The sequence below is a fragment of the Charadrius vociferus genome, unplaced genomic scaffold (assembly GCF_000708025.1).
Source record: "Charadrius vociferus isolate BGI_N301 unplaced genomic scaffold, ASM70802v2 scaffold210, whole genome shotgun sequence".
NCBI classification, from domain to species: domain Eukaryota; kingdom Metazoa; phylum Chordata; class Aves; order Charadriiformes; family Charadriidae; genus Charadrius; species Charadrius vociferus.
The window spans coordinates 1,782,129-1,795,384 of NW_009646421.1; the positions used below are offsets into that span (position 1 = coordinate 1,782,129).

Genomic DNA, 13,256 nt, shown 5'->3' on the forward strand with positions numbered 1-13,256 from the left:
CAGGACGATATGTTCAGGTTGGGAGGGACCTCAGGAGGTCTCCAGTCCAACCTCCTGCTAAAAGCATGGCCAGCCATAGGGACAGAGCAGTTGCTCAGGGCTTTATAAAGTTGAGTCTTGAAAGCTGCCAAGGGTGGCGTCGGCACAGCCTGTTCCACTGCTTCACTGTCCTCATGGTGAAAACATTTTATATATAACCAGCCTGAACCACTCTTGTTTCATTTTCTGTCTGTTGAAGGTTTCCAATGCCTTCTTTGCTATGCAATATCAAGTGCTATTATCAACAGTCTAAAAGGTGAATCGTAATTAAGAAACAAAACAAACCCAAAATAAGCAGTGGCCGTGACATCTCATTTTCACTGCAGGTTTGGGTTAAAAATCCAGGCGCATTTCCTACTTCTTTTTTAGTTACAGTGTGTTCCTTTTCTTGCAGCAGCTGATGGTTTGGGAAGTATAGCTATAGATACCACACAACTTAACATGTCAGTCACTGATCCGACAGCTTGGGCCACAGCTATGAATAACCTGGGGATGGTTCCAGTAGGACTAGCTGGACAACAGCTTGTGACAGGTAAGATTTTTCTATTTTAATGAGATCTCTTATACCAGTCTATGAATTCTTTGGGTCCTTTTAAAAATATCTGGAATGATTTCCAAGGATATTATATTTTTATATTCTGAAACCATCACCTATGATTAATATTGCATACTTTGTATTGGTCTCTTCTTGTAGTAGGAGTATAATCCATATTATGTTTTAACCTTGTGGAAAAGTCAAAACTCTTTGGGGAAATTAAACAACTAAACCGTGGATCCTTATGCTGGGTCAAGACCAGGAGGCAGGTCACATAAGAAAAACGTTTGTTTCTGTTTCTCTGTTCAAGCAGGATGTCTTGAGGTTCTGCCAAGGAATACCCTGGGCTGGGAACTCTTGACCACAGAAAGATTTTGAAGTTATGTTTAATTGGGCAGAAAATCATGAAGCCCATTGAATTCATATGCTCAGTTGATATTAGTGAAGTGAAGCTTTCCTATCAGGTGTGTGCTTATTTACTTTCTGCCTGACTCCATATATTGAATTTCAAGAGGTTCTTCTTGTTTGATTTTGTTATTTCACTTCCCAAACATAGTTTGGGAGAGCATTGCAGTGGATCACTTATTCTAACAATAATAAAGATAATATTTTGAAACTAGCAACGTTTCTCAGACGAGCCTGAACATATCAGACTTCATTGTCAGCAGTAGAGGCCTGATTAGTTGGGATTAATATAAAAATTCATTGCTCCTGTGAGGTAAAGAAAAAATATTTTTGTATGGGTGGGTGCCCTCTAGACACAAGCCACATGCCAGGCATATGACAGATCTGCAGAAGCTGCATTGCCACTTCAGCTTAAGAAGAGCTTTGCAACATCTGGATCAGAGCAGCATCCTGTCACGTCTGCGCCCATCCATGTAGACATGGATGCGATGAGCCAGGTCATGATGTAAATCACTCTACCTACCTCACCAGGGATGCGTGACACTTAATTTTGGCCAAATATGTCCCCTTCTGAGACTGGGAACCAAGTGGAGCTGTGCCAGTTCACAGCTGATGGTCTGTCTCTGCATTACCTGTTTTACAGGCAGGTAGACTTTAACCCTGTGCTCCCAATTAAAAGAAACAAGTGAAGCCATCCGTTCCCAGGGAGTCAGTTCTCTTCAATGTTTTTATCAATGACCTGGACGCAGGAGTTGAGTCCACACTAAGTTTGCTGATGATACTAAATTAGGAGGAGCCATTGTTTCCCTTCATGTTAGAGAGGCCTAACATAGAGATCGGGATAGATCAGACCGCCGGTCAATCACCAACCGTATGATGTTTAGCCAGGACAAATGCCAGGTTCTGCACCGGGGACAGTGTAATCCTGGATGTACGTGTGGATTGGGGGACAAGAGGCTGGACTGCAGCCCTGCAGAAAGGGATCTGGGGTTTTTGGTTGATGGGAAGCTCAGTATGAGTCGACAATATGCCCTGGCAGCCAAAAGGGCTGACCTGGGTTGCGTTAAGCACAGTGTAGTTAACTGGTCAAAAGAAGTGATTGTCCCACTTTACTCAGCATTGGTACGGCCTCACCTTGAGTGCTCTGTGTGGTAAGAAGGATATAAAAATATTAGAGTATGTTCAAGGGGAGGCAACAAAGATGGTGAAAGGACTAGAAAGCAAGACTTAAGAGGAGCAGCTGAGGATACTAGGTTTCTTTAGCTTAGAGAAGAGGAGGCTGAGGAGAGACCTCATTGCTTTCTTCAACTTCCTCATGAGGGTGAGTGGAGAGATCTCTTCTCTCTGGTGATAGGACACAAGGGAATGACTTAAAGCTTCATCAGGGGATGTTCAGATTGGTTATTATGAAGAAGTTCTTCACTGTGAGGGTGGTCAAGCACTGGAACAAGCTCCTCAGGGAAGTGGTCATGGCCCAAAGCCTGTTGGTGCTCAAGAAGCATTTGGACAATGCTCTTCAGTATATGGTTTAACTTGCCCTGTGTGGAGTCAGGAGTTGGATTTGGATTATCGTGGGTCTGTTCCAACTCAGGACGTTCTATGATTCTATGTGCTGGTGGGGAAATAGCTTTCTCCTTTTTCTGGTGGGGCTTTGCCAGCAGGTGCTGCACTCAACTTGAATGCAATTACCTCCAAACCTGAAAAAAGCCAAATGTCAAAATCAGCTTCTGCTGCATTTCATAAGCATCTCGGTTGCATATCCCGTGGAGGTTTGCCCACCGTTTTGTCTTCCCTTCTTTCTCTGTGTCTCCAGTTTCAGTGTAAATTGTGTCCTCGGGTGTGCTATGCAATCCTTACATGGCAGCCTCATCTCATGTGCAATGCTGTTCCCCACAAGGGAGGATCTCCAGGACTTTATTTCATTGCCAGCTTCCTGCTATAATTTCCATAATTATGAGTATCACATATTGTAGGAGTGTTGTACAGGTCAGTTGGTATTTGTTCAGCATTTTCAATGTATGAAAGGTGCCATAAGTAATAAATATTAATTACTGAAGTGCTGCCTGATTTCTCTACGGGTGCAGAATAACTTCTTTTATTTCCTTTCGCTTTCCTTTGTTTGAGACTCTCTTGTATTTTCAAAGTAAACAGGTGCTTTGACACTTCATTATATTTCCTTATGATTCATAAGTTTTTGACATATTTTCTTCATGGCAAATCCATAAAGGCAAAACCACAATTTACCATGAAAATACTTATAATTTGCTATAATATATTTACTATATCTGCATTCAGCGAGAGTTTGCATCACCATGTTAGATCAAATATCTAACTAGTCCTTAGCCCTTTCTGACTTTTTTCATTTTTTTGCTATTAATCCTAGTAATGAACTTATCTTTGTCAGCAGTCACATACTGCTCTTACTACTGTCATATGTGACATTTCTTGGAGATGAAAATGGCACACTCATGTCCCAGTGCTAACTTTTTGTCTGTCTTTAAAAATTTATCTTATTCTTTTTTTCCTGCCTTGATGACAGCTAGGAAAGCAGCTAGTTCAGAATAATCTGGAAGAGAGAGTGATCTTTCCTTGATGTCTTTACACAACCTGCCATAGTCTGAAATTTGGTATATAGTACTCATCTATATCCTGACATATCTCTTAGTTCCCTGATCTTTCAGTTTCCAAAGGACTTACCCATTCACAGCCTTTCCTCCCCCAAACCAGCTAGTTCCTAATTCCTAAATTCCAGGGTTGTTTTGTTCCCATACGATCTACTAAGTCTCTTTAAAGCTTTTTGATGGGTCTTTTTTTCCCAACTGTTGATAACTTTGCTGCTGTGTAACCTGCTGGGATGCCCTGCCTTGTACCAGAGTTATGCTCCCCACTTTGCAATCTGTGAAGCTCTTGCCTAGCCCGAGAGTTTGTTAAAATCACAGCTAAAGCTTCCACAACATCTGGCCAATACTCTTCTCACAGCCTGGGATGTAGGCTCTCTGGTCTTGGTAACTAATCAATTTTAAGCACTGCTAACCTTTTAATACCAGTTTAGATGATATCTGCACTCTATTTAATTCCTTATCTCCCAGCGCTGTAAAATTGGATTTTTGATCTGGGCAAATGTCAGAGCTTTTCATTTGTAAGGATGGATTCTTGTTAATAGTTGTATAATATGTCTTCTGTTTCTACATATAGTTTGCTTACACTTACTGTTATTCAGGAAGATTACCTTTCTCCATAATATTTGGCTACTGCATTACATGTACACTAATATATGCATTTGTACATTATATATAGATAATTCATACAATAAACTGTAGTTTAATAATGCATTAGTTAAAGTGTTAAAGATTGATGTGGAATAGTTGTGGCTGAAAAGCACTTTCATTCTGAACCTCCCCTTTCAGCAGGTTCTAATTTTTTCCAAAAAATTGCCTTTTGGTCTGAAATTTCTCACGGTTGGTCTCAGCCCAGAGGAAAAAAAAATCTGGAAAGGTTGGAGAAAATCTGCTAAACTGCTTTTGAATTATCCAGGCCTTAAAATTGCTGTTTTCTACGCTTTGAGACTTTGAGGAAAATGGCCAGGTGAGAGGGGAAGGATAGTTTGTACTCCACCTTTTTGAGATCTGATTCCTCTTTGTGCACTCAGCACTCATGTGATTCAAGCACATCTTTCAAGTACATTCAAGCCTGCTGTTTTTTTACATTTTAGGACTAGCAGAAAAACTTAGTGACCTCAGGCCAACTAGGAATGTTTTATTTTGCTTTTGCTTTGGCATTGCTGAATTTAGTGTTCTTATGCTTTCATTTGTTTCAGCAAATGGCATCAGGTCACCTATTTTCTAAAGGAAGATATTCTGCCAGGAAAATTATTTACTTCTCTTCAGTTTAGTTCTCCTTTCACTAATGAACCGTTGCCCTGAAAAACATGAAGCAATTTTGAGATGCTTTCCTCCAGAATGACTTAGATGACCTACACATTTGTTAGTCAAAAATGGCATATGTCAAAAAGTTTGCCAACACAAATGAACATAAAGAGTGGTATGTGAGTGGTAATTCTTTTAGACTTTATTAAGATCATGCCCTGTGCCACATATTTGTACTCTTACAGAGAAAAATAACAAACCACAAGGGCAGACATCCAAGATGAAAGTTATAGATCTGCCTAGAAGTCAAAGGTATGGCCGAAAACTGATGCCTTACACTTATTTACAGGATAATTATTAAGGCACACTTTCCATATGAGTCCAGCCAACATGCTTCAGCCTCAAGATATTAAAATTTTCAGTGGCCTCCAGTCTTGTTTTTCTGAAGTTAGACTTTGACCACCTGTACAAAATCCTAGTGAAATCAGAGACTAGGAAGCTTTGAAGCTTAACGTTTTGCTTACCAAAAGGTAGAGAAAAAACATATACCATTTTTGTGGCCTCAGGCGTGTATTTTTTAGACACTGGAGGTTATGAAATATTAGACACTTACATCAACCTTTCTGTTTTTCCATTTGTCTTTGCTTTCCCCACACACTTGTCTTTTGACCTGATTTCAGTGGAACATAGGAGCTGTCAGTTCCAATCAGGTCACCTCGCTCAGGATTGTGCTTTTGACAGTGTTGAGTATCAGATACTTCACAGGGAGAGATGTACAAGGCAAATCAGTGCTGAAATGCTTCTCCCTCTGATGGGGTCTCCTCTTGATCATTACTATATAGAACAGGGTTCCCCAAACTAGAGGTTATATTTTCAAATCAAGTCATAACTCAGAAAAAATTCACTTTTGGAAGCAGCACCTCTGACACTAAGTGATTGTAATCCTGAAACTGCAACCCTGGAATTACTTTTTGATAGCAGAAAAATTCGGAAAATTTTGATCTAGAGACTCCTGCATCCAAGGACACAAGGTTAAATATCCCTTCCTGAATTTTGTTAGCTCAAGACCTCCAAGTCTTTGGAGAATCGTAGAATCATGAGTAATATTCAGACTCTCTTTCTTCAGAATGAAGATTGTAACTAAAGGCAATCACTATATTCAGATTCCAGTTAATCTCAAGCATTTTGCCATGTGATGGGCATATCAGGGGGATGACTAGCATGACAGCTTTTCCTTCTCCTGCAATATCTCAAGAGGTCACTGATTCCTGTCCAGAGAAGACCTGAGGATTATTTGAGAAAAATCAAGGGTGGGCTGAGACTTAAGAATTCCCTCACCAGTCTGCCTTGACTATGGAAAAGTCCTTTAAACTTCAGTGTCTTTCTATGATAAAATAGATGAGGCATGCCTTATGAATTATTGTCAACTGCAGATCATCATATGCTGACTAAATTGTAAACATGTCCCTCATTGTTCTGGTTGTGAACTATTTTTGTAACATTAATGAAGGAAAATCAAATAAAGTAGGAAATCAAGGTATATTTGATTATATTCAGCAGTTCCCCAAAGAAAGACTGTACATTAAGCAGCGCTGAAGACTTTAAGAAGTCAGCTGGCCAGCAGATTCTGCCAGCTCTCGTGGGTGTACTTCTGTGGCCTCTCCGTTACTGGAGGCTTAGAGCCACCGGTAGCCATCTGGCAGTCTCATTTTGTTTTACCCACGCCACCCCGTTACCTATTAAAGCTTCCTTTTTCTACACTTCATTGCTTAGCCACTGAACCAATGTGCCAATGAGAACATAACTTGAATCGTCCAAGACATGCCTAACAAAACACAGCTTCCTTTTCTGTAATTAGTACTGAGCTCCTGTTAATTGAGACAGGGTCTATCCACAAAAATTTTAAAGTAAGCCACTTGAATTAGGACCTGAAGATCAAAGAATCATAGAATCATAGAATGGTTTAGGTTGGAAGGGACATTGAAGATCATCAAATTCCAACACCCCTGCCATGCAGGGACGCTTCCCACTAGACCAGGTTGCCCAAGGCCCCATCCACTATGGCCTTGAACACCTCCAGGGATGGGGCATCCACAACTTCTCTGGGCAACCTGTTCCAGTGCCTTACAACCCTCATAGTGAAAAATTTCTTCCTAATATTTAATCTAAACCTGTCCTCTTCCAGTTTAAAGCCATTCCCCCTCGTCCTGCCACTACATGCCCTTGTAAAAAGTCCTTCCCCAGCTCTCCTGTAGGCCCCCTTTAGGTACTGGAAGCCCGCAATAAGGTCTCCCCAGAGCCTTCTCTTCTCCAGGCTAAACAGCCCCCACTCTCTCAGCCTTATAATCACTCTTTTTCAGGAAAAAATGCTTGAACATCTATAACTTGTGACCAAAGTTTCGTGCGCTCCTGATGTGAGCTTTGAAGTGCACAGGCAGCTGGTGAAGGTGCTCCATGTACCCGGGTGCTCCTGCCCCCATAAGCTGCAGACCACAAGTAACTGCTGGAAGTAGTAGCCAGTGACACGGTAGCGTAGTATAGCACATTTACCCTTGTTCTGAACGCTGCACTGGCTTGACATCTGGCAGTAAAAGAAGATATAAAAAGTCTCAATAAAATCTGCAGAGTTTTCCGTAGGTTTTGCAAACCCCTTGAGGTTACAAGGTATCTTCGGAAGGCATCTTTTCAGCTATCGTGGCTTCCCAACCTGTTTTATCCATTGTGTTTTGTTAACAAGCCAGCCTATGGAACAAGACAAATGTAGTAAGGCATACTCTGAAGAAAAAGATATCATTTCCCTAATTTTATTCTAGTTCCTTCCTACTTCATTTTTATAGCCTTCTCTACAGAAACGTTGCATTTTAGAGGAAAAGATTTACCATTTAAATTATGTGAATGACCAATCAGAATAATTAAAGAGGTGTGAAACATACTCTAAAGGATTAGAGTCAAGCTTGTACCTGGATAAAACTATGTATTTTTATTATGAAGACACAGGAGAGCAGCAAGAGTGAAAGAGAATATGTACTGTGGGAATCCCAATATGTAGAGCCACTGGGAACATCTCTAAAGAAGTATTATATATTAGTGTAACAAGTAGGTTTTTTTCATTGACCTGAAAAGCGCCTGCAGAGTTAATCACACTTTCTATCATGTGAGTGTTACTCAAGGAGACTTCACACCGGGGAACATTAAAGTGCTAGGAACAAACACAGTCAGGTTACAACAGAGAAAGGAGAGAGAGATTCGAAGGCCAGAGGAAATGTGGCAGAAACTCTAAGTGCCTTTGACACACTATTCAGGGTTAAGTGTACCTCTTAGGTCATTCAAGTGCCTCCTCTATATTAGACCTTAATTGAGGCCAAGGATGAAGATAATGATTAAAATCTGCTCAGTGCTTAAAGAGAAATAGTGCTTTTTAACATGGAACATGTTGGCTGAATGTCCCAAAGATTGTGTTGTATGTGGGGTGAGGGTTTTTTTGGAATATGGCCTCTCTCTCTCTGTTGTTATACATTTGCCCAGGCCAGTTAACAGTTTAGGAAAACAGACTGATTACTATTTGGCATAACTCTTCTTAATTGTCTCAAAATAGGGGAATAAAATTATTGTTTAGATGTTTTGGCTTTTTTTTTTTTAAATCCTGACTGTTGGTAATTATCCCACCAAAAATCTGCTTGGCATGCTTTTATTTGAAGTTATAGTAAAGTAACATAAGGAAATATTTTATTTTTGCAAAAGTTTTCCCCATCTTTTATCTCACTTTGGAAAGCCTCCATTCCCACTATTTTCCATGTGTTTATTTATTCTAGACAAGAAATCGTGTGAGTAATTACAAGCATCCCACTGCATAAAGTAAGCCAAGACGCTATTGGGAACCATTTGCTACTGACTGCTCACTTCTGCTGGAGCACAGCTTATTTGCAGCACTTTCCCTTCAAACGTCACTCCCCATCCAAGGATCCCAGGTCCTTTGACTGACATAGGGAATCCAGTGTAACCCCTGTGTGACGTACAGTTTGCTCATGGGAAAAATGAGTTATTGTGGATAGAAATCAAGGGAAAGAGCAAATTGAGCATTTTAACTAATCAAAGAAAAGGTATGAATACCACGTTATGTATTGACGTGGGAAAAAAAGGGTTTGTTAATGGCAGAGCGTTTCAAAGTCTCCTGCTGAGCACAGTCGTGGTGTCTGGGTGGCAAGGTGAAGGCCATGCTACCTGAAGCCCTAAGGCCAAAGCTGTTACCAGGTTGTGTGGATGGTATGCAGGAGATGGGCACAGCAGTCCCAAGAGGACTCTTAGCTCTGTCCATGCAGAGCGCTCTCAGAAGGGCACGGTGATCAGGATGGCCCAGATGGCACTGCCTGGGGGAGTCGCCGAGCAAGACTTCCTTGGGAGAGGAAGACTTGAATGTGAATGAATCCCCAGCCCCCAAATCAAGGGCTATAAAATCTTTTGTTCTTTCCTAGTCAGGCTCTCTCTCTTTGCCTGCATGGTCTAGGTTGGTGCTTAGAGCTTGGCCCCTGGAAAGCAAGCAAGAGAAGCTTGCTTTCTACATTTTACCTTGGATGAAGAGCATAAGTGTGGTTTTCCTTTCTTTCTGCCACCTGTCCTTCAAATGCCCTTTGCTTATTGCATGAGAATTAGGGCTCACAAAGTGCATAAAGATGCACATCCAATTCGCTGCAGGAGTCCGTCTGTGAAACATCATCAGAGGCAATTAGTGTGGAAAAATGTCTTTTGGTGGTCCACATTGAAGAATAAAGTTGGGCTTCAGCGAGCCTAATCCCTGGGCATGCGAGGGAGCTTGTAACATAATACTTTGCTAATGTTGACTTCATTTGGATAAACAGTGGATTTACTGCACCTTCCCATGCGCCGGTGGTGACAAATGATGTGCGTGACATCACCAGCTCTGAGTAATGTCTCTGTAATGGGAAGCAGCTGGTCACTGAAGTAGTTCTGTTAGTCGACGTGGAGGTGAAAGATAATTAAACTTAATGCATACAATATGCTTTAATACTCTGCAGACTGTATTTAGATTGTGTTCTGCCCAAATATAAAAGATATTCTGTTACTGTGGCTTCAGAAATTTAATAGGTCTGTTCGTGTAACAAGGACAACTTTATCTGCCTTTCCTGTACATGGACATTTCTTATTCAGTTTTTTTTTTTTTCCTTAAAAAACGGTTCTGTTGACCCTAGCTGATTTTTCTTTATAAATAATCTCCTCCTCCTGACCACAATGCCTACATTTTTTAGTAATTATTTGTTATTTGTGTTTAGCAAAGTCTTAGCGATAGAGAGCTCCAGTAAGTTAAACACTGTCTGAACACTGAAGAGTCAATCCCTGCCCAAATTGCACATGGTCTGTTTTCTTTCACTTAGATAAACCAGGTAGGTAAGGGACCGCATGGAAACAATGGGATAATACTGATTGGCATGAAAAGCAGCAGTGATTAGGGAGCTGCCTGCCTATTATGTAGCTTTTTTATAGGTATCTTGGCACAGCAGTAATATGGTGGTAAGTGAAAAAGCGGTTTAACTCTTTTTATCTGATATTCTGAGTCAGGCACTGAGAAACAGGCAAACTCTATTGTGCCCTTTCGAAACAAAGGGACAATTCTTACCTGCTCTGCCTCTTTGACTATGCTGCTGTGATTTTTCGAGAAGGATTGGGAAAAGGGAAGTGAAAGAGCTTTGCTAGCATTTAGAGTAGACAGTGCTGTGGGAGAAGGTGCAGATGTGTTTATTGTCACCTTTTTTATAAAGAACTGGCAGCATGAGCTGTGGTTCATAAGAGAGAGGTCCAGACTGCAGTGGATGGAGAGGGCAAGTCATACTCTTCTCCAGGTCTTTTTGTTTTCTCTGAGACAATTGTATTTCAAATGATTCATTTCACTAGAAATAAATGTGGAATATTATAATCAACTGCAGTGTTGAGGTTTAACCCTATTTTGAGCTGCATCTGTCAAATATATTTAACTCTTCCGTTGGAAAAGCTCTGTTTTGGGACTTGATCTATACTTGGACTTGCGTGACTGAGCCCTTTCCAGGAATAATCATTGAAATCTTTTTTTCTGAGGCCTTTTGATTACAATTTTAGCACTTCAAGCATGCTTTGTAGAAGTATTTTTAAGACATCACAGAATGTCCTACAACTTTATCTGCTAGAGTAGCTGGTACCATAAATAAATTACATATTCCTTAAAAAATAACAATAAACTGTTCAAAATCAAGAGGTCAGGAAAGAGAAAAGTGACTGGATTTTATTTTCTTTTAGTTCCCTGATACTTAGCGTGTTTATGCCCAAAGACAGTGCTGCTGTCCTTTAATGTAATAAATGGTGTGGCATCCTTTTTTGTCTTTACTGTGCTTTTAATACTTTTGTAACCCTCTAGGGACTTAGAGGAGGATTATGGACTGTGAGAGGAGAGAGCTCGGATGCTGCACCTGGATTTCAGGGCTGTGTGCAGGCAGCAGCGTATGGGAATCTGCAGCCGTGCAGCTCCAAGAGATTTAATAAATGGCTTATTATAAATATTGTGGGGACCCTTTATGTTATTAGCCAGAATTCAGTATATGAAAAAATTTCAAGTACAAGTTCATTCTTGCTATTCACCAGCCTGTGCAAAGTAAAATATCTCTTCCAGTTCTTCCTACATATGTTGCCTTTTAACTTTGTGTCCTTTTGTTCTGGTCTGTCTAATTACTTCAAGTAGATAATCAAGCTTGATTTTATAATAAACCATAGCCGGTTCAGGCTTGTCATGACTGATTTATCGACTCCCAAGACGAAGGACTTTCAGCCTCAAGACTAAGATCATTTCTGGCTGAAATTCAAGGTGTTAATTCTGAGCTTTAAAATCTAAATGTGGTTTGGAACATGTGTCCTACGTTTTCCCTTCAAAAAGAGCAAACAGCCCGCATTTCTGCTGGTTTTTGTTGTTATTGTCCAAGTGGAATTTAAGCTGGAATTAAGATAAAACAAACCCAAACCATCCAATTCTGCAGAAACAGTCTTGCGTGTAATCATTATGACAAAGATTGTCCTCGTGAAGGCGAGGGGGCTATTATATATGAATGGAAGTTTCTAGTAGTGGGCCTCAAGAGAGAACATATATCTTCACAAAGGATCCCAGCATAAATTTCCCTGTAAAAAGCTGCTTCAGCACCGCCTGATGGGGTGGCATGTGCCTCTCCACGTGTGCACGCCTTAGAAATGTAAAGGTGTAGTGCTAAGAAAACAAAAATGATGATCGCTAATGACTCATATACACCATTTGGCGTCCCTTAGGGACTGCCTCTCTTCCAGTGTTTTACTTCAGCAGTTGAGCTCATCGGGGACATGAGAGCTAACCATCCTTCCAACTATTCATCCAGGGATTTGAGGCCCCGAGTTCTCAGTGGAGGCCTTTTTTACCGGAGCTCCTTTAACAGACAGTTGTGTTCCTATCTCCCTGGCTCTTCTTTCCCCTGATCTCTAGTTTTCCATCAACAAAGCTTCGGTGTAGATTTGAATGCGATCTCTGTAAGATATCTACTGATGGGCATTAGGTCTTTCAACCACCTCAAGTAGTGACAGAGGGATCCCATTTTTCTAAGCGTTGTGTGACAGAAACATTATCACACATCTGCATACTCTAACCACTGTTACTGTATACCATAATTCTCCCTTCTTATTGCTAACAAGCATCAGGTTGTAGATCTAATGATATTTTCTCAGTGTTTTCTTGTTAGAATTCAAAGCCAGTTTGGGTTTTCACACATTTCCTAGATTGTTTGCCTTACCCTAGCTCAATTATTTCACGTTTTCTGATGCAGAGTGGCGTGTGGCCTCTATGGGCCATGTTGCAAGAGAGCCACATCTCACTAGACTTTATTACATGACCTGTTATTTGTTGTGCTTCCAAGATTTGTTTCATCTGTAGCCTTGAGATACTGTATTTAATGCCTCATCCACATATGTATACAGTAAGCATGAGCTAAAGAAGTCCTCCAGAGAACTTTTTTTATTGCTCACCATGCTTTTACGATCGAAAGATGACAACCTGTCATAGTTTTCTTTTACGGTTGTGTTATAGATTGAAAATATCAGGGAAGTCCATGTTACTGGATGGCTGCATATAAATAGAGTTTACAGGTTTGCAAGTACTGCCCGCTCTGCAAACTCGTTTGGGGATTTAAAGGGTAACAAACCTGTTTTCGCTCTGGCATCAGTAAAATCCAGTAGTAAAATGTTGCTGGCCAGATATTGTGGTTGGAGCCTTGATTGTCCCCCCTGGAGTTCTGGAGATGAACATAAGAGGAGAGGGTGATCCCGGGGTTAGGCAGAGAGAGCCCCTCCATCAATAATACAGACCAGAATAGGACCCAGTTTCCCTCTTCCACTTGTACATTTCTGCAGAG

At 40.8% G+C, this 13,256-nt stretch overlaps 1 protein-coding gene across 1 annotated transcript in view; it reads left to right on the forward strand.

Moving 5' to 3' along the window:
• ENOX1 (ecto-NOX disulfide-thiol exchanger 1) overlaps positions 1-13,256 on the forward strand; it is a 156,861-nt gene that overhangs the window by 17,593 nt on the left and 126,012 nt on the right. Inside the window, exon 3 of the mRNA XM_009881070.1 lies at positions 434-571. Coding sequence (XP_009879372.1) covers positions 434-571 — 138 coding nt within the window. The remainder of the gene's footprint in view (positions 1-433; positions 572-13,256) is intronic.